General features: G+C 40.2%; 4 protein-coding genes across 12 annotated transcripts in view; 2 read left to right on the forward strand and 2 right to left on the reverse strand.

Annotated features, from left to right (window-relative positions):
• LOC117830698 (ceramide transfer protein-like) overlaps positions 1-486 on the reverse strand; it is a 152,170-nt gene extending 151,684 nt beyond the window's left edge. For 5 of the 9 annotated variants that reach the window (XM_034708926.1, XM_034708925.1, XM_034708927.1 and 2 more), the window contains exons 1-2: positions 364-486; positions 120-266 (exon numbers count right to left, since the gene is read on the reverse strand). The gene's annotated coding sequence lies outside the window, so the exon portion shown is untranslated. The remainder of the gene's footprint in view (positions 1-119; positions 267-363) is intronic. The other 4 variants (XM_034708931.1, XM_034708930.1, XM_034708929.1 and 1 more) reach the window with 2 other exon arrangements.
• Positions 487-1,444: 958 nt separating this feature from the next.
• Positions 1,445-4,894, forward strand: LOC117831170 (proteinase-activated receptor 2-like). The gene is made up of 2 exons (XM_034709713.1): positions 1,445-1,688; positions 2,037-4,894. The coding sequence occupies exons 1-2, from the start codon at positions 1,616-1,618 to the stop codon at positions 3,092-3,094; spliced, it is 1,131 nt and encodes a 376-aa protein (XP_034565604.1). The 5' UTR covers positions 1,445-1,615; the 3' UTR covers positions 3,095-4,894.
• A 2,313-nt stretch (positions 4,895-7,207) lies between these two features.
• On the forward strand, positions 7,208-10,496 carry LOC117830663 (proteinase-activated receptor 2-like). Its single transcript, XM_034708872.1, has 2 exons — positions 7,208-7,402; positions 8,305-10,496. The coding sequence occupies exons 1-2, from the start codon at positions 7,336-7,338 to the stop codon at positions 9,393-9,395; spliced, it is 1,158 nt and encodes a 385-aa protein (XP_034564763.1). The 5' UTR covers positions 7,208-7,335; the 3' UTR covers positions 9,396-10,496.
• A 6,420-nt stretch (positions 10,497-16,916) lies between these two features.
• On the reverse strand, positions 16,917-18,237 carry ch25hl2 (cholesterol 25-hydroxylase like 2). Its single transcript, XM_034710153.1, has one exon. The coding sequence runs from the start codon at positions 18,139-18,141 to the stop codon at positions 17,239-17,241; it is 903 nt and encodes a 300-aa protein (XP_034566044.1). The 5' UTR covers positions 18,142-18,237; the 3' UTR covers positions 16,917-17,238.
• Between the last annotated feature and the right edge of the window lie 1,864 nt (positions 18,238-20,101).

Below are 20,101 nucleotides of genomic sequence, written 5' to 3' on the forward strand. Positions count from 1 at the left end.
TGGTTTGCAAACTATTTTCAAGTTAAATTGATTTATTTTTCAACATGTAAAAACACAAAGAGGAGCCAAAAATAAAGGTAAACTTAACAAAGTCAGTAACACAACACAGAAAAGCTTACCTTCATCTCAGGAGGAAGATAAACCCTGCTGCTCCTCTTCATTGTCCTCCATGTTTGAAGTCACCTGTCTCCACCGTGTTAGCTTAGCATTCTCCTAGCTAGCTGGGGTTGAGGCCTACGACAGTTGCTCCCATTAATGTCCTCTCCCTTATCAATAATGAAAGGTTCAAGACGAGCTAAATAGTATTAACACATTCAAACAAACACTAATTATTGTATTTCACTGAGTAAATATGACACTTACTGTGATTCTTTGCCCAAAAACTAGTTAGGTTTTCAAAACATTAATCCCTTAATGGTCACATTAAGGGATAGCCAATCAAATCGATTAACAAGTAACGGTTTTTTACGCAGGACGTAACTGAAACGTCATTACGTCAATGAAAACTATTGTTATCATTTTTTTATTACTATTATATTATTATTAGTATTATTATTATTTTATTTTATTTATTTTATTTATTTTATTTATTTTATTATTAATATTATTATTATTACTATTATAATTACTATTATTATTAATATTATTATTATTATTATTATTATTATTATTATTTCATTATTATTATTATTATTTCATTATTATTATTATCTTTATAATTAGTAGTCGTAGTAGTAGAAGTAGTAGTATCATCCCGGACGTAACTGAAACGTCATTACGTCATTGGAAAATATGATTAGGATTATTATTATTATTGTTTTTTATTTGTTATTATTATAATTAGTACTAGTAGTAGTAGTAGTAGAAGTATTTTATTGTCATCTTTATTATAATAATAATAATTCTAATTATTATTTTTATCTATTTGTTAACATTAATCCTATCCAATTCAATATTAAATTATGGAGGAGTGGAGCTGACAGAGCTCTGCCTTCATTTGAAAGTAAGCTACAAGTCTTTCTGATGGGATGTTTATTCTATTATGTTGTTGTTGTTTGCATTCTGAATATTTCGACATCCTTCTCTAAGAATTAAAAAAAATCGTCCTACTGCATTTGTTTTCTGTCTTTCCCTAATACTGATCGAGTTCAACTTCTTATCTCGGTACCAAAAAATAATAAGTCAAATGCAGAATATCCCCCCTACAATTTCATTTTTCCTCGTCTGTAAAATATTTTGAAATCAGGTGAGTTTTTATCTTTTGTGGGGGAAAAAAAAGACTGTTCACGACCATGTAAAATACAGTGCATGATTAATTCCAACATCTTCAGCAGCTACGTCTGTGAGTCTATAAATACATCTGATTGCAGTGCAGATTTACAAGAAATGCCCTTTCTGGTCATCCACACCGGAACGAAAACTCTCGACCTGTGGTTAAGGTGTGTCCCTCGTAGGCTGCTCGCAGTCACCTGACTGGATGACATCACTAAGGTGTCAAAACAGCCGTTTGCAGTGCAGGGTATGGCTGTGAGGAAGACGGTCCTACTGAGAGACTCTACGCACCACTCCTGCTGACACTGTTGCACGTTTATTCTCTAACCTCTGATTTCCGGCCATGACTTTGAGGCTTTCACCGTTTCTGCTGTTCCTCCTCTTGTGTTGCGTGCAGATATGCGTGTCGCAGGAAGGTAAGGTTTATTCCCACCTGTGGTGTTTTTCATTGTCGTGAATTATGGCTCGAGGAAGCACTTTTGAATCTACATGCATCGAGTACTGACGCTGTTTGCTTATTGTAGTCACAATTAACTTTTTATTAATGCTTGATCTGTGTTTCAGAGTTAGTTTAATAATAAAGTTGTATATTGTAATATATGTAATATTATGTTGAATGTAAAGTAGGTAGTTGTGATGAAGATGAGTCATGCTCAAATAATTAGGTCTAAGTGTGTGACAGCTAAACAGGTTAGTGTTTGTTTGTCTTTTGAGTTTCTACATATAAACATGTCCTATTTCTTCTACTTCTCTCTTTTAAACAGATAATCTTAGAGGTTTCACTGGTACAGAGACCAAGGATGGGATCTGGCTTAGCCCACATGTCAAAAAAGTCCTGAGCAGCCGCCTCACTACTGTCTTCCTCCCAGTCATCTACATCATCGTGTTTGTGGTTGGGCTGCCCACAAACGGCTTGGCGATATGGGTGTTCCTGTTCAGGACCAAAAAGAAGCATCCATCATCCATCTACATGGCTAACTTAGCCCTGGCTGACCTCCTCTTCATCATCTGGATCCCTTTAAAAATAGCGTACCACTTTAATGGAAACGATTGGATCTACGGCGACGGCCTGTGCAAGGTGCTGGTGGCGTTTTTTTACGGCAACATGTACTGCTCCATCGCCTTCATTTCCTGTATCAGCGTGCAGCGCTACTGGGCCGTGGTCAGCCCGCTCTCCCAGCGACAGAGGGACAACTGCACAGCCGTGGGCGTGTCCGTGGCAATCTGGGTGGTGGTCTGGCTCGTCACAATCCCCCTCTACCTCTACGACCAAGAGGTCAAAGTCGCAAACATGAACATTCGCACCTGCCACGACATCACCAGGCCAAGCCAGATAAAAATCGCAGCAGGCTACTTCCTGGCGATGGGAATTCTGGGATTTGTGGTCCCGACCGTGGTGTGCATCATCTCCTACGTGCTCATGCTGAAGGCGCTCAGGAACAGCATGACGGACCCCACCATCGCAAAGAGGAGGAGAAAAGCGGTGGTCTTGATTATCACAGTGCTGGTGATGTTTCTAGTGTGCTTCACCCCCAGTAACATCATGCTGCTAGTGCACTACATCCTCCTACTGGGTGAAGCGGAGAAAAACCAGTACGGGTTTTACATCACCACCCTGTGCCTAGCCAGCCTCAACAGCTGCTTTGACCCTTTTATTTACTACTTCATCTCTGAGGACTTCAGGGAGCACGTGAAGAACACATTCCTGTGCAGGAGCGAGAGGACTGTGGAGAGGATGAGGGTCTCCTTCAGCGCTCTGAAGTACTCCAGGAAGACCAACACGTATTCCTCATCAGGGAACACTCAGAGCACGGACTGCTAGTGGATTTTAAAGGGTAACTCCAGGGTTTTAAAGCTGGGCTAAAAAACACTCACAGCCAGGTACTTGACAGACTCAGATTGTAACTTCAAGCCCTTGACATGATTACCATATGGATCCTTTAGTGGGTATACCTCTGAGTTCAAGAGTTTAACAAGTTTTGTGAAGCCATAAAAACAACATTTATCACTTTTTTATAGGCACCTGACTTCATTGACAAAAAGGGGAGGGCCAAAGACTCCACATATAACACGCTCTGACCTTTTCAAGTGTTTTATAAAATCCCTGAATGGATTGCTTATGAGGTAGACCTTTTTTCAGGAGTAAAATCCTTCATTTGAATCACTTTTTTTCAAAGCCATCAGACTCCATTGACAAAAACAGTTATTTAGACTCACAGAGTGTAGGGGCTGCGTGTCTACGACTAACTTTCTTGCATAGTTGTGTCTAAACTAAACAAGGTGATTTAGCTGAGGTAAACATTTAGAGTGTAAGGAAACAACCATATAGAGGCAAAAGTGCAAAAGCAAGTTCTTTGACATGCACTTTAAAGTCCCTCCTTTTGTAAATGGAGTCTGGTTGATATATTTTGGTTTAAAAAGTGACATGGATTTAACCAAACTGTGCATTTGGAACCTTTTTGTAATGCAGCTGAGGCTTTAAAATACGTCTAAATGGAGCCCATTGGTTTAAAGATAACAGCCTTTAAATGTGAAGATGAGATAAGCACATTTGTTGACATAAAAGTAAACAGTTTTGGGATTGCTCAAGTGCATAAATCACTGAAGTCAGCAGCTGCAATCTGATCCCTGCATGCAAAACTCCCTGATCAAAATCTGTCCATTAAAAGTGTTTTTTTTTTTCCACTCAAAGGCTCAGTGACAACATCGTGGACACCTTAAGATCTTTACTTTAAGTGTGCTGCTCTCTTCAAAGCCGTCAGACTGCTTAAACAAAATCTATCATTAGACCTCGCAGAACATTGGAGATGTTGGTGTGAGTGTTTTTGTGTTCTTGGCGGTTGTAGGTGGGGCGGTTCTTGTGTTTGGTCTGAACAAACATTTGAAGCACTCATGACACACAATAACACACACTCACAACAAAGCAGCAGTAGAGCGAAGTGAAGTGAAGGAAAAAGACAAAAGAAAAGGATAAAAACTATAACATCATCCTCTTCTATGGAAAGGAGTCAAAGAGTTAATTTATAAATCTGAGCATGTCATAGGGAAAACAAGCACTTTACTGACAATCACAGACCTTATTGTTCCTCTTTTTATGAGCCGCTCTGATCTGAAATATGCAAAGATATACTCCAGATTTAAAAATACTACAATCCCCTTTAACATGATCATTGAACTCACCTCGGGTACAAACACAAACTTTCTTTCTGGATCTGCTGTGAGGAAATGGAGCATAGCCATCGCTGATCTCCTTCAAGCTTCAAGCTGTCTGAGTTACTGTGTTTTTATTTTTGTACATACATGTTTATTTTTTTATATCTTTGTTCATAAAACTTGAATGCACAAAGCTTGACTTGATGCCACTGGGATATGATTGTTTTCCTTTAAGCGTTTTTTAACATGTAATCTTTTAATCCACGCTGCTTATTGAAATAAATTCTGACGGATGATTTGATGATGTGCCAGAAGTCTCTACAACTCAACACGGCACATTCTTCATGTTGCATCATGGAAGTACAAGCTCTTCATGTGTATTTATCTGGAATGTGTTTTTTCTTTAAGTTATTTTAACTTGTAGATTTAGGTTTTTATCTTTGTCAATAAAGAGTTTAAATCAAACTGATTTTATTTTCTCTGTCATGATATCTACAGATTTGAAAAAAGGTACAATGAAGTCAGTTTCTTAAAGGTTTGTAAGATAATAAGAGCTTTGCAAATGTTTTTTTGAATTACAGATAAAAGTAGTACATGCAAGAATCAGATAAAATGTTAAAAGCTTGATGTTTTGGCTTCTGAGGAAAACAAATCGATGACATTTGATGGTGTTTCCTCCGATTTGCAGAAGTTGTGACGAGGATCTGTCCTAGCTTTTTCTTTAAATCGAGCGAGTAATGATACATTTTGTGGTACCATCATGAACTCAATAACAGGATGTTACTTATAGGTCAGTTTCACCGCGCTCTTCCTGAAACAGACGTCCCCAATCAATGTTTCCTGCCACAACGGTTTACCTTCTGCAGGAGTAACTTTTTATATCTGCTCTCATTAGCAACCAACCGCATGTTGGGGTTTCACCAATCATGAATGACCTCTTTGTGATTTCTCCATGACCTATTTGTGTTTGCTATATTAAGAGAGGAACCTCCCCTGTATTGTCAGAGTTAGCAAGCTGAGACACATGTTGATGTTGCTCATAGATACCTTTGGTCAGTGGTGTACTCAGTGGGCAGGGGGGGGGATTATGAAACCACGCTAATGTGCCCTCTTGGATTCCACTGTAGTATATAAAACATTAAAAATGGCCTTCTCTGTGGAAAATGCATGAAAAAATGCCCTTTAAATGCCCCTCAAATGTTAAAAATTACCCCCTGGATGCTCCTCAAATGTATAACAAAATTTAAAAAGTGCCCTCTGGATGCCTTTCTAATGTATAAAACATAAAAATAAATGCCCTTTGGATGCCTGAAAGTCGTTAAATTATTAAAAAGTGTCCTCTGGGTTCCTTTTCGCTGGATTAAATGCACAAAATTCCCATTTGAATGCCCTTGTAGTTAATTATGTCTTGTTATTTTAATTGTGTAATATAATCAATAATATAGAAATGTATCAATAATTTTGTGGAGGATTTTATGATTTAATTTCCACCACATTTGGTCACAAAAATTTTCACCACAATGCAGGGAATTAAGTGCTAGGTGCCCAAAGAAAAGTGCTTACGTTCAGCGTTTTCTTTTTCTTTATTTTTAATAATATAATAATAATAATAATAAACTTTATTTATATTGCACTTTCCTTAACAAGGTTACAAAGTGCATCACAACAAAAAAGCAGAGAATTAAAAAGCACAAAAAACAGTGCAAACAGGGGAGAAAAAAGACAGAAGCAAAACAAGTCATCTGAATGCAGAGCAAGTTCAAGAATTAGGGGTGAGAAATGCCTTCTTGTATAAAAATGTTTTCAGTGAGGATTTAAAAGCAGTCAAGGTTGTGGACTGTCTAATTGTCATTTAATTGTTTAAATGGGAGGCACTCAGTTTTTAAAAATTATTAAATTCCATATAAACCACTTCTTACCTTTTTAAATCATATGTGATGCTAAAGAAGCAGCTTGTCATTGTTTACTTCTGCTGTCTGAATCTGAAAATACAGCAATGCCTCACCCAGCATCCTGCAGAACAGTCATACTACATACTACTTTTAAAACCAGTATGCAGTATGCAGTATGCAATACCTACTACTTACTAAATTCCTAGGTAGTATGTATCAGGCGGTTTTGAAACCAGCCTGTGAGTACCAGGGGTTTCAAATGAGGTGCCCCTTTTTTTAGATTTTCACCCCTGTCCCTCAAACTGCATGAACACGCCTCTGCTCTTGATGGTTTTTAAATCTTGAGTCTTTATTTCAGAGCGTTAGCTGTTATTCCATACAGTATATTATTATTATGGGGGCTTCAGAGTAGTGGGGAATTTGGCAGAAACTATTCATCAGAATGAAAGAACTCTAGTTTTATCCTATGATCTCACATGGAAATCATGACTGTGTCTTATTTGCACATAATTATACGTATGTTTCCTCTTCCAAACCACTGATAACAAAGTCTATTCACTACTGAAACACTTTCACATGGCTTTGGACAGGAGTATTATTATAATGTTATCTCTTTAGGTGTATTTTTATTGTACTACCTTTATAAATATGACCTCTCAATGCTCCTTTTTTCAGAAGCGAGAGGATTTTGTAGAGAAGTTCAAAGTTCAACATTTTCTCTGTTGATGGAAAATAAACAGACACATTTAAGTTTTTATTTCATTACAAAAATCACATTTTAATTGAAGGTTTCAAAGTCTGTCCTCTACCTGAGCTCGTGATCAGATTTGAAACGTGATGGGGAAAATGACTGGATGCAGTGGGCGGGGCTTAATGACGTCAGCAGCGCACAGGCAGGTAGTCTCGGGGTGTGTCCTGCAGGTCCTGCACGGTGGTAGCTCTCAGTCGACATTTAAGAAGTTGTTGGAGGGAGACAGTAAAAGAGAAGAGAAGCTGAGAGCGTCGAAAGTTCACAGACATGGATTCTACTCGTTTATTGCCGCTTCTGTTCATTTTATTCTGTGTTTCTGCCGTAAACAGTCAAGGTAAGGTCGTAAATTCCTCTGTGTTTAATGTGTGAGAGGTCGTTTAGATACCAAACCAAGGAGTCTCCCTCACAGAGATAAGGATTATAACAGTATTCAGAATCCAAGTTTAAAATATGTTGAGTTATAATGAATGTATCTACTGTTTTCAAAAGGTTAAGTCAAAATATGTATATTTAAAATATTATTATTTAACCTTGGGGAGTGGTAAACTATGCAGGCAAGGGGGCTTCTGGGAAATGTATACAAAAATGTTGTTTATTAAATTAATATGCATACACAGCAAGAGTTATTTATACATATTTACACTAATCACCTATTTTTTTCAATAATAAAGGGTATTTGAACACATTTAATGGGAGTGGGGTCACATTGCAACAAAATAAAGTACATTTTTGAACATATAGCAGCAATAACATGACATAAAAGCATAATAAAGTATGAATATTCGTAGTTCTGTATCAGTTTTAGCTATCCAACCACAAGAAGTGTAAGAAACTAATAATAGGGTGCTGTTTCCAGAGTCCTGGGGGACTTTGTAAAGAACCTGTTTGTCCAAATGTCGTCCCCAGCCACAGTAGGTTATCTAAAAAAATTAAAGAAACAGATGTAATGTAAATAATAGATTAAGAGGCTAGTATGACCAGAGTATATTTGTGCATGGTTGTGTTTGAAGAAGAGGGATCAAAATCAGTTAAACATCACAAAATCAAAGTTTAATGGTAGAGGATGGTGCCAAATTTAAAGATCTTCATTCTTTAAGAAGAAGAGTGTATGTATGTTAACTTTGATTCCTTTATGCTGACTCATGCAAAACAGTTATAAGAATATTTTTAATTTCAAAACAATACATTTATCCTGCACTTGCAAGTTTTAATATGTTGTCTGTTTTCTGTGTTCAGGTAAAGGACGCGGCTTCATCGGGCATAAGGACCCTGTAAACTCAGATCTAGTCGTGGTGGATCAGAAGACAGCTGACACCCTGAAGAGCAACCTCACCACCGTCTTCATCCCCATCATGTACATCATCGTCTTCATCATTGGGCTTCCTGCTAACGGCATGGCCATCTGGGTGTTCCTCTTCAGGACGAAGAAGAAGCACCCTTCGTCCATCTACATGGCCAACCTGGCTCTCGCCGATCTTCTGTTTGTGATTTGGACGCCGCTGAAAATCGCCTACCACTTCAACGGCAACAACTGGACGTACGGCGAGCCGCTGTGCAAAGTCCTGGTGAGCTTCTTCTACGGGAACATGTACTGCTCCATCCTCTTCATCACCTGCCTCAGCGTGCAGAGGTACTGGGTCGTGGCTCATCCACTGTCCCAGCAGAGGAAGAACAACAAGGTGGCTATCGGCGTCTGCGTCTCCATCTGGGCGTTCATCTGGCTCACCACGACGCCGCTGTACCTGTACGACCACACGGTGAAGCTCAAGGACCCCAACGTGACCACCTGCCATGATGTCAACGTCATAGATGACCCTTTGAACCCATTCCCCTCAGTCCAGCTTCCCTTTTACTACTTCATCTTCATGGGGATGGTGGTGTTCCTCGTCCCGTGTGTGGTCATCGTCATGGCGTATATTCTGTTACTGAAAGCTTTAGGGCACAACTTGGACGACAGCGTGGCAGGGAAGAACCGCCAGAAAGCCGTGGTTCTCATCGTGACTGTCCTGGTGACCTTCCTGGTGTGCTTCATCCCCAGTAACATCATGCTGGTGGTGCATTACTCTCTGCTCAAAGACGGGATCGTGAATAACGGATACGCCTTCTACATCTCCACTCTGTGCTTGGCGAGTCTCAACAGCTGCCTGGACCCGTTCATCTACTACTTTGTGTCCGAGGACTTCAGGGACCACGTGAAGAACACTCTGCTGTGCCGCAGCAGCAGGACTGTGGAGAGGATGAGGGTCTCCTTCAGCTCCATGAAATACTCCAGGAAGAGCAAGTCGTACGTGTCGAGCGGCGGGACCACGCAGAGCAGCAGCTGTTAGGCGGATAAAAGGAGAGCAGAGACTCAAATCATGCCTGTGCTTGTACTCTCCAGTGCTGGAGACACAGCAACACACAGACCTTTAGTGGTACTGGGACACAATGATGAGGTGTGTCATAAAGGACATGAGGACAATTAGGCACAACCAGGTAAAGTTTCTCAAAGCACTGAGAGTGTTTGTTTTGCATCTTTTAGGCTCAGATTTTATTTGAAGTGTTGAGAAAATTGCTGAAAGAATCTTTTAGAAGTCAGATGTTCTTGAAACCATCACTTTTCCCAGTGCCACTAGACTTCATTGACAAAAAGCCATTTAAGCTTGTCATAAAGGGACTGCATTACTTCTGCCTTCATCAGGAAATTCTCATGTAGATGTTCCTTTTTAAGAGGAATTGTGTGTACTATTTAAAATGTTAGCAGACATCCCAACAGAGGCAACAGTGGAGGAGGAATTTATTTATATGTACTTTAAATATGATATTTTTATCAATGGAGTCTGGCGCCTTTATCGGAAGTTATATCCAGGCTTGTTTATGGCAACAACCTGACTATCTGATTGAAAGTCAGCAGTAAACACGGTCACTTTTTAAACCATAACACCAGAGGTTTAAGTCTGAGGTTCTACTTCTCATTTAGACCCCAAATGCTCTTTGTTTTAAAAATACCAGCCTGCCCTTTAAACTCGAAGACGTTTGTCCCGAGATGAGAGCATTCGTATACGTTTCTAACTTTATCATGAACTGCTTTTTAACTGTGAAACTCAAATGCATGTTTTAACCTTTTATGCCTTGTAATGCAGAGGAAGCCTGTTAGAGACTGAACCCTCTTTTCTGCACATTGTTTCTATTTCTCTCTGTTTTTTGACTGACTTCCTCTCTGCACCGAAGACCATTCATCCGTTATAAAAGAACCAAATGACCCTGACGTGTCTGAAAGAGAGAGGTTTGATAAAGGTGCCGTGTTGCTTTAATCAAATCAGAAACATAAATATTCATCCTGTGTTTTTTTATATACCTGCAGCCGTTCTTATCATTTTAAACCACTTGTGCTGTTTGAAGATATGAGTTTTAATGTTACATATTTTGTTAATAAATGATAAAACATACACTGTGGTTTCTGTGATACTCTTTCAGGATTGCGCAACTTGTTGAATTCCTGCGTGGTGTGAGTCACAGTCCTGGTTTTCCTCACGCAATCGAGACTCTTTGTCATGGATCGTCCTCTCTGTCTCATGGAAATGTTTGGAATTTAAGGAATGTGTTGAGTGGATATTTAGTGTCTGACCAGTTTTTTTAAAACAGATTTTTAATGTGCACTTTGAGGCTAATGATGTGTTATCTGAGGGAGCAGACTAAGTAGGTCAAAGTAGAGGGGGGAGAAGAATTTGAGGGCGTGATGAGGCATGTATAGAGGAAGACCTGAACAGGTTTCTCCCTCTATAACTTCACTATCGAGGTTTCTTTCCCCGACATGTGAATGGCAGAACGATCACTCTTCTGATTTTCAGCGTGAAGCTCACACAGCTCGTGTGTTTGATGCACATGCAGCTAAATCTGCTGAATTCAGCACTTCAAGGATTATAAACCATCAACAGAAGGGGTATTGTGAACAAAGAGGGGACTCCTGCTCCTTTATCTCCAGATAAGAAGTGAACTGATAACCCCACCCTTAATGACCCCACCCAAACAGTGACCCCTCCCCCCCCCAGGTAAACACTCACACATTGTGAATGCTGCTTCCTGTGAGGACCGGTTCAGGCCGAGCGCTCTGCTTTCTTTAAAAAGGTAAATGATTGTTGTGGAGTGTCGTCTTACCTTTTGTCACCACTCTGAGTCAAATACCTGTTTCTCATGCTGGGGGCGGAGCCTCTCCTCAGCTGTGTTGCATATACACAGCTCCTTTAAAGGTTAGTGAAGAGACAGAGAGGGCCAGTCAAACAGGCATGTTCACAGATCACGTGTTTGATTGTGTCTGTGAGAAAAAAGGAACAAAGAGGTGACCTACATGTGTTTATTGACATATGTCTTTATTTCAAACAGGTAAATAAAGTAAATGTAGATAAAAAAAATATGAAGAGGACGTCTGAATACAAACACCAGCTGACGGCACATGTTCAGAGAGGAGCAGGATGAAGTATTCCTCACTATCTACTTGCAGCTTTTTATTGTGTTTACATTATATATATATTCTAATGTACCTCTGGATTCATTGTCTTTGCACCATAACAAATTCCTCACATGTGCAAAACCTACTCGGTGATAAACACAATCCTGATCCATGATCCAATAACACAAATATCAAGGCTTCTTTAATACTTAAGAAAAAATTCTGAACATTAGAAGTTAATGAATTAACCAGGTTTCATAATCTTCTTTTCTATTGTTTAGTTACCAATAAATTAAAATGTTAAAATCTGTAGAATTTATGTACTTACTGATATTTACATTTTTTAATTGGTTTAATATCTGACAGTGCCAAAAACAAAGAAAAAATGAAGATATGATATATTTTTTATTATTTATTACATGCAAAATTACCCAGAATTACATGTGATATTACAAATCACATTACAACAGGTCGACCAGTAATCTGACAACTAAAATAATTATCACAATGACAAAAACAAACAAAAAAAAAGAGCTCAATAAAGGCCTCAGCAACAGCAGCATCAGTGCTATAAATAAACATATATTTATGTATAAAAAGAAGTAAGTGCTGTTTTAATTATTATATATAATACTATATTTATAATAGTTAGTATCAGCTAATTTTTCCAAAAGAAAAATATTTTGTAGTGTATTTTTTAATAAATGTTGAACTCAGATTAATCCACCTGTGCTTTACATTTGAATATTAAACCGTCAGAATAATAGTCTTTATTATTATTTGAGGACAATTAACATCTAGAAACCTCCACAACATGTTTAAAGATGTGCTTTCAAGAAGAATATGAAATGTCTTGAGGATGTTAGTCCATAGACCTGCAACATATGGACAGAAGAGAAACAAAAGCATCCAGTCTTCCTCTAAACAGAGTCTACATGATGGTGATTGTTCAGTTTTAGAATGCTTAGTTGTTTTTGGTAGCAGTGATGCTGTAGAAAAACTTCAACTGAGTGACTCCAGTGCAGGATTGATGGTCCAGGGTTTAAAAGAAGAATCAAACTCACTTCTCCAAAACATACAGACATCAAGTGGACACGAGGTTAGGACTCTGCCCTGCAAAGTGTTATATAACTAATTCTAGTATCTTAGTTTTTGTTTATCCACTCTTTCTGATCATTTGGGATCAAATGACAAAAGTTGTGCATTCATCTGTTTCTTAAAGAGTTAGGTTTGTGTGGAATGAAACAGGGAGTGTCATATCCTGCTGCACATGACTCTTCTTGATTCTGCAGGCGTGAAAGGTCGATGATGTCAGTGCACACACATGCAGAGTAAACCAGAGAACTCAGGTCCTCTTCTACAAACTGCATCTGTCTCTGCCCTCTGCACAGCGTTGTTGTTGTTGAAGCCATGTAAGGCCGTGTTTGTCTCACAGGACTGGAAAGTCTTCTATTCGTTTGATTTATGATGATTTACATGTGCAGACATATTTACACAGGTGCAAAGTGTGGTGTGTTTAAAGATGTTTGGCTTGTACAAAGTTAAATATTTGCTCTGAGGAGCTCGTCGCGAAGTGTTAAGACTTTGAATATTGTAATTAAATGAATCTTATATAACACGTTAAGCAGTTTAATGAATTGTGTTTGGTTGGTGGACTTTGGGACGGCAAACAGATCAAGACAAACAGCCTCCTGTGTTTATGCTAACACAAGCTGACCTGCTGCTGACGTTGTAAACATGGAATGCTTTCAATCTCAGGGTGACAGTTTGACTTTAGAGTCCTCATTCTCCACTCTCTCTCTCTTCAATGTTTCCTCCTCCATTCACTTTCCTAAACGCAACAAGCCCAGAAATAAAATCAACATGAAGAGAATGCTAACAGTCCTACAACTTAAATAAGTTCAGAAATATTCCTCAAAATGTTCACTTGAATTTAAACCTTTTAAAACTTCCATAAGACTTGATTTTTATCAATTAAACTTTAAATTCTTTATTTTTTCACCTCTTTACCCAGAGGAAAATTTTACTGCTCAAGGCTTTCTCTTCTAAGTCTCCGGAGACAAAATTGAGATTCTCACTTAAGCCTCATTAAAGTTTCAAATTGTTCTCATTCGTTTCTCCTAAAATTCACTAGTTGAGACCATGACATGAGTCTTATTTGAGACTTCAATGAGAGATCTCATTAACGGCTAATTTTCTTCTCTTTTTTAAATATATTTTTGGCCTTTATTTGACAGGACAGCTGAAGAGATTCAGGAAATGCGGGGAGTAGTGAGCGGGGGAAGACTTGCAGGAAATGGTCGACCGGCTGGGAATCGAACCGGCGATCCCTGCAATGAGGACTGCAGTCTCTGTATGTGGGGCCCTTAGACCGCTAAGCCACCAGAGCCCCAACAGAATCCGCCCCTTTAATTGTAATAGTCTGGCTAAATCTGCGGCCCATATTTTAAATAAATCGTCTGTCATACCTGGTATGAAATCTCTATCTTTTGCAATTTCTCTCAAATACACTAAATCTTTGTGAAGTGAAATGTTTTAATGAGAATTGTAAGTTTGTGGACAATTACATTGAAATCTTAATTTTGCAGGGCACTATAAATGTTCATGAAAAGATGAGCTCAGGCTCTTTCTTTGCTCCATCTGAGCTCAACTTGAGACACAAAAACTGAGTCTGACAAAAACAAATGGATGAGGTTAGATTGAGACAATTGAGACAAGAGCTCCCTGATTTCTCCACCTGAGCTCAAAGGGAGTCACAACAGTTGAGAAATACCTGAGAACCATTTCAGATTTTGACGAGATCTCCTTTTGAACTGAAAGGGAGACTAAGCTGAGACTTTTTGAATCATTATTCTGGAGGCAAGAATGAGAAACAGGACACATAAGCTATAGTCTCATTTTGCTTTTAAACTGATCTCATTGTTGTCTCGGAGACATAAATGAAACACTTTTGAGATCTCCTCTCTGAATTTATTTTCTTCTGGGTATCTTCAATTTCTATACACATGTACCTGTTACATAAAAAAGAGGGTAAAAATGAACTTCTTCTGAGGTTATGTCATACATGCCCCACATGTTTGTGCAATACACACCTCAAAACCAGTGGTTTCTGTTGCACATATCTATGATGCAACATGTGTGCTTTACGGTTCTGGTTTATTGCAAAAATCCTGTTCCCGAAACACTTACAGATGCTCTCATTTAAAGGTGCACTGTGTAGTACATGGCAGCATTTAGCAGAACATACTTGGTAGATATGAAATATAATATTCATAAGCATGTTTAAATTAGTGTATGATCACCTGGAATATAGAAACTATTGTGTCTGGAGCCCTGAAGTCCAAAAAGTACAATCTAATCATGCACAAATAATGGATCTTTTGCGCACATGCTTTCACCTTGCAAACAAGTTAATATCTTGTGCACACAAGATAACTGTATTGTGTGCACAAGTCATTACTTGTGGGAACAGATTTGTTATCTTGCATGCATGATACTATTTTCTCTTGGGAAGTAGTTATCATCTTGTGCGCACAAGATCAAGAATCAAGAAACAAGACAGCTTTATTGCCAAGTGAGCTTGCACAAACAAGGAATTGACGTGGTGACTGGAACACCGGTACTTCACAACAAGACAGTAAGGAAGGACAATAAATTACAGAGGAGCTCCACACCAAGGTCGCCATGTGTGGCGCCATCTTGGATCATGATCAGATGATAACATTTGGACTCATGAAGAAGAGAGTGGTTGTTGTGCACTGATAGTTTCTGATGGTAAAAACTTGACAAATGGAGGATCATACTTATCATGCATCACAGCAGCTTCTTGTCCTTAAGGGCCACCGTCTCTTCACAGACAGGATGAGTGTTGTTGTTTTTTTAAATCAGTGGTTTGAACCTCAAAAGACACAATATGTAGAAATCAGACCATCTTAAAGTCAACTTCTGTTATATGCTAACAGTCAAAAGTTTGGAAACACCTTCTCATTCAAGGGTTTGTATTTATTTTAATTATTTGAAACATTGTAGATTAATAGATTGAACATATATGGAATTATTGAATGAAGAAAAAAGTGTTAAACAAAGCAGAATATGTTTTATATTTTAGATTCTGTAAAGTAGCCCCCTTTTTCCTTCATGACAGCTTTGCACACTCTTGGTATTCTCTCAGTCTGCTTCATGAAGTGGTCTCCTGGAATGGTTTCTAATGAACATGAGCCTTGTCAAGAGTTCATTTGTAGAACAACTTGCCTTCTTAATGTGTTTGAGACCATCAGTTGTGTTGTTCAGAGGTAGAGTTAGGACACAGTTTTGATGTCTTCAGTATTAATCTACAATGTTGAAAATAATTAAAATAAATAAAAACATTGCATGAGAAGGTGTGTCCAAACTTTTGACTGGTAGTGTATTTATAAGTGTATTAAGGGTGAGGTTGCATGCACACTAGAGATCCAGAGTTGTAGCCTGTTTGAGTCTTATCTAATTCATAAGGACGAGGCCTCATCGTAACAAAGACACACACACACACAGACTGAAGCGCCTGAGGCATGTGTGTGCAGGACGTGTTGCAACCGTGAACCAGAAACACGCTGAACCAGTTCTGACTGCCAGCATTGTTACTGAGCGTGTGACAACAAAGAGAGAGGAGGAACACCCACACGAGAGTGGAAGTAGATCACTATTACTGCACCATGACACACACACACACAGCTTCACCTGTTTGGTATCACATGATATCCTCCCAGACAAAGTCAAAGTGTGTATGGGTTTTTCCACAGGACTTAAATGTGTCAAAATGAAAGTTGTAGAAGCTTCTGTCTGTGTGTGATGTGTGGTTTATGTGGCTGCACTGCTCTGGTGGAGTGTTTGTAGAATTAGTGACCTCTTGTGGTGTGTTTGTTGAACTGCAGCTGGTATGACGTACAAGAAAACAAAACATTAAACAGAGGAGGAGAGATCAGCACTTCTTTAAAAAAAAGACTGTTATAGGTATGATTTTTAAAGCAGTTTAAGGAACAAAACAACAATTAATTTGTGTTTTAGTTGATTAAAAAAAAGGCTGAAATCATTAGAAGCATCTTTTTATTTACAATAGAATCTTCACTCCACAACTATGAAGAAGAAGCTGAGACAACATTGAAATATATCTTACTTTTACCCTCCTCCCTGAAGAGTTAAATTAAAAAATGCACCGTCTTTTTAAAAGCTTAATTAGGACTCATCCAGTCCGAGCATTTGTCCCTCAAAGACAAGATGGAGGTGGATTAGTATTGCGTCCACGCATCATACTGGGACGCTGCTAAAAGGCTGCTATTCATGCGTGTGTGTGAGAGGGTCAGTGCTGAGGAGGAAGAGAGGGAGAGTGTACGTGCTGTGTGTAATCACTCTGACAGATCGCACCATCAGATGTAGTTAGACATAGAGAGAAACAGCTTGTGCTTTTATTTTGAAGCTCAGATCATGTTAGACGAGTGATGTGAGAACAAACACAAGTACATGCACAGGAAAGAGACGTACAAGAGCATTTCTCAACGACTTACCAGGCAGTCATTTTACAGCAACTTTAAGAAGAAGAAGAGCGTCCATGTTTGTTAGAGATATATCAACATATGGCAGAGGATGCAGTGATATCAACATGGAGGAGAGCAAACTGTGGGAGAGAGGAGGGAATGCAGGAATGAGAGCAGGCACAAAAGAGGCAGTTTGAGTAATAGAGTCAGTGAGAGATTAACTCAAGCTCTTTAGTCTTTCCTCGCTTTCATCTCCGCTCCTCCTGTCGCAGCAGCAGCAGCAGAGTGGCTGGAGATTGTTGGCACGGTGTTGGTGCCCCCCAGCCAGTCCCAGTGAGAGAAGAAAGGGGCAAAGTTGGTGCCGGGGCGCTGGTGGTGTGTGTCGTGTTTCGGGGCGCCACCCCAGAGGCCAAAGGGCACCAGGTTATGCAGGGCCCAGGGGAAGTTGTACCCGCAGTGGTCCTCGGTGGAGACGTAGATGTTGAAGACCATGAAGCTCCAGGTGGTGAGGCAGTGGCACTGCAGCAGGATGGGGTCCACCGTGGTCCAGAATCCAACGCTGAAGAGCTCCCAGCCAGACAGGTACTGAGTGACGAGGCTGAAGGGTTGGTTGTACTGGTGGTGCACAGCGTGGAAGGTGCGGTACAGCCACGGTATTCGGTGGTGGAGCAGGTGCCACAGGTAATACTGGAAGTCGAAGACCACCATGCAGCCGATGATCCCCAGGAAGAAGCTCCAGAGAGTCGGGGCCTCGGAGGGCAGTGGCGTGGGCGGCCTCCACATCCACTGACCGACCGCAGAAGGGAAGATGTAGAAGATGTGGTTGTAGATGGTGACGCCAAAGGTGGTCCAGATGTTAGGCCAGGTGATGGGCCGATCAGGGTGGAGCCTGTAGCGGTTGATGCAAGGCCAGGTGGGCGCAAGGAAGTCCAGGATGGTGTAAAGACCGACTAGAATGAAGTAGGTGGAGACGGAGAGGACGACAGGGAAGAGAGGACTCCTCAGGAGGTCGTGGTGGTTCTTGTGAAGGTAGTCCCAGAGCGGCTGCAGGACCAAGGCCTGGGACTGGCCCCCGGTCACGTTATTCACATTCGTCATCCAGGATAAAGTTGTGAGTAACCTGCCTGCGCTCATCACTGATGCGGTTTTCCTCTTCCAGAAAGAGGGCCGATCCAGGAGGATTCTTCTCTAACAAGGAGACGATGAATGGAGGGATCCAATCAGCGTCCTCTCAGAGGTTAAGCAACAGCAAATTGTCCGGTGATGCTTTGCCAAATTAGACTGGCGGGCCGTCTAAGGCTCTTATGTATGTTCAAGCCCCACCTCCCCCCCCCAGCCCCCTCCCAATCCCCCCTGTGTTTTAAAAAGAAGGCGCTCTGTAAAGGCCCTTTTTCATGGGCACAAGGACCGCAGCCAGGGCTCAGGAGCCGGGCCACAACAGCTCTCATCTCCGACCCAGATCATGGAGAGAGAGCTTCCGACTGCTGCTGGATTTGACTTTTACCACACAGAAATGAGGGGAAGCAATGTTCAGAATCAGAATCAAGTCAGCTGTGTGAGTCATGTCGAATCAGACACAGAGTTTGACTCTCTGAGGGTGCAAAGACTGGAAAAACAAGCATCTTAAAGAGGTTATATGAAGATCTGAGCTTTATGTAGAGGCTTACAGATAAAAAATACACGTCAGATAAAGAAACATACACAAAAACAGATTATATGTTTTTGAAAAATAAACAGAAACATGCATTGTTTCCTGTTTTATCACACTCAGAATCATCACTCTGGTTTTTAAGGTATAATCTAACTAAATCAAGATCCACATTATCCCTTAGTGTGCCTCCATCCTGACCTCTAACCAAGCCCTGAACTTAAACCTAAATATAATCATTCTGCAGACTTTAATATTGTCTCCATAAGGCCGGTCCCTGTACAGTGACTGTGTCCTCACAAATACAAACACACACTGCACCACCATGAACTCCAGAGAGTCATTAATCATGGAAAGCTGTCAAATGAGACGTGAATTCAAAAAGCACTTCCTTTCTGATTCTGTTTGTTTAAAGAGAGCAAAAGACTTCACAGCGTGTCGTCTTCTTTGGATGTCACAGAGCGGAAACTTTTAAAAATAGATCATGTGATATCTGATGGATGACGGGCAGACATAATTTGACCCTGACTAACCTCTCAAACAAAGCCAGTTAATATTGACTTATGATATTTAACCACAAACACACAGAGACGCTGAGTCATGCCTTTCGTCTGGCATGATAGCAGAAATGACTCAGATGCATGTGTTATATAATAATGAACAACTTGAATATTACACAAAGAGTTAATACACAATGATGCAACCTCAACCTCAGCTCTACTAGCAAAATGTTCTGTTATTAACACCTCTAAAGCAGGGGTTCTCAAACTTTTTGGAGCCAGGAACCCCTTACAGGTGAGAAAATTGTCCAAGGACCCTCTCATAATTGTAATGATCATGTGTCATGATCAAAAGCTGCGGCTCTGAGAGTCGATGCTTTATAGTGAATCAGAAGAGCCGTCTCGCATCGAGAGAGAGCCGGCTCCCAGTTTCTTCCTTTTGCTGCTTAGCTCTCTCAGTGCTCAGCCCCAGCTCTGCTCACAGCAGAACTTTGTTTTGATTGGTCAGCATGGCGGCCATGCGGCCAATCACATGATGGAGGGGAGGCTGTGTATCGTGGCTTCATCTGTTCCTTCAGAGAGGGTTAGGGTTCTGCTCAAAGACCGGGCGAATACTCACTGAGAGGAGAAACCGGATCAGCCCATCCAAGCTGAGGACATTAATAATGTTTGCTCCAGTTTGGTTCTGGTTCTGTTCGCTTGAGCTGGTTCTGGTTCTGTTTTCTTGAGTTTGGTTCTGGTTCTGGTTCTGTTTGCTTGAGTTTGGTTCTGGTTTGGTTCTGGTTTGGTTCTGGTTTGGTTCTGGTTTGCTTCTGGTTCGGTTCTGGTTCCGTTCGGTTCTGGTTCTGGTTCTCATTCTGTTTGCTTGTGTTTGGTTCTGGTTCTGTTTGCTTGAGTTTGGTTCTGGTTTGGTTCTGGTTCGGTTCTGGTTCTGGTTCTGTTTGCT

Source organism: Notolabrus celidotus, chromosome 19 (genome assembly GCF_009762535.1).
Source record: "Notolabrus celidotus isolate fNotCel1 chromosome 19, fNotCel1.pri, whole genome shotgun sequence".
In the NCBI taxonomy this organism is placed as follows: domain Eukaryota; kingdom Metazoa; phylum Chordata; class Actinopteri; order Labriformes; family Labridae; genus Notolabrus; species Notolabrus celidotus.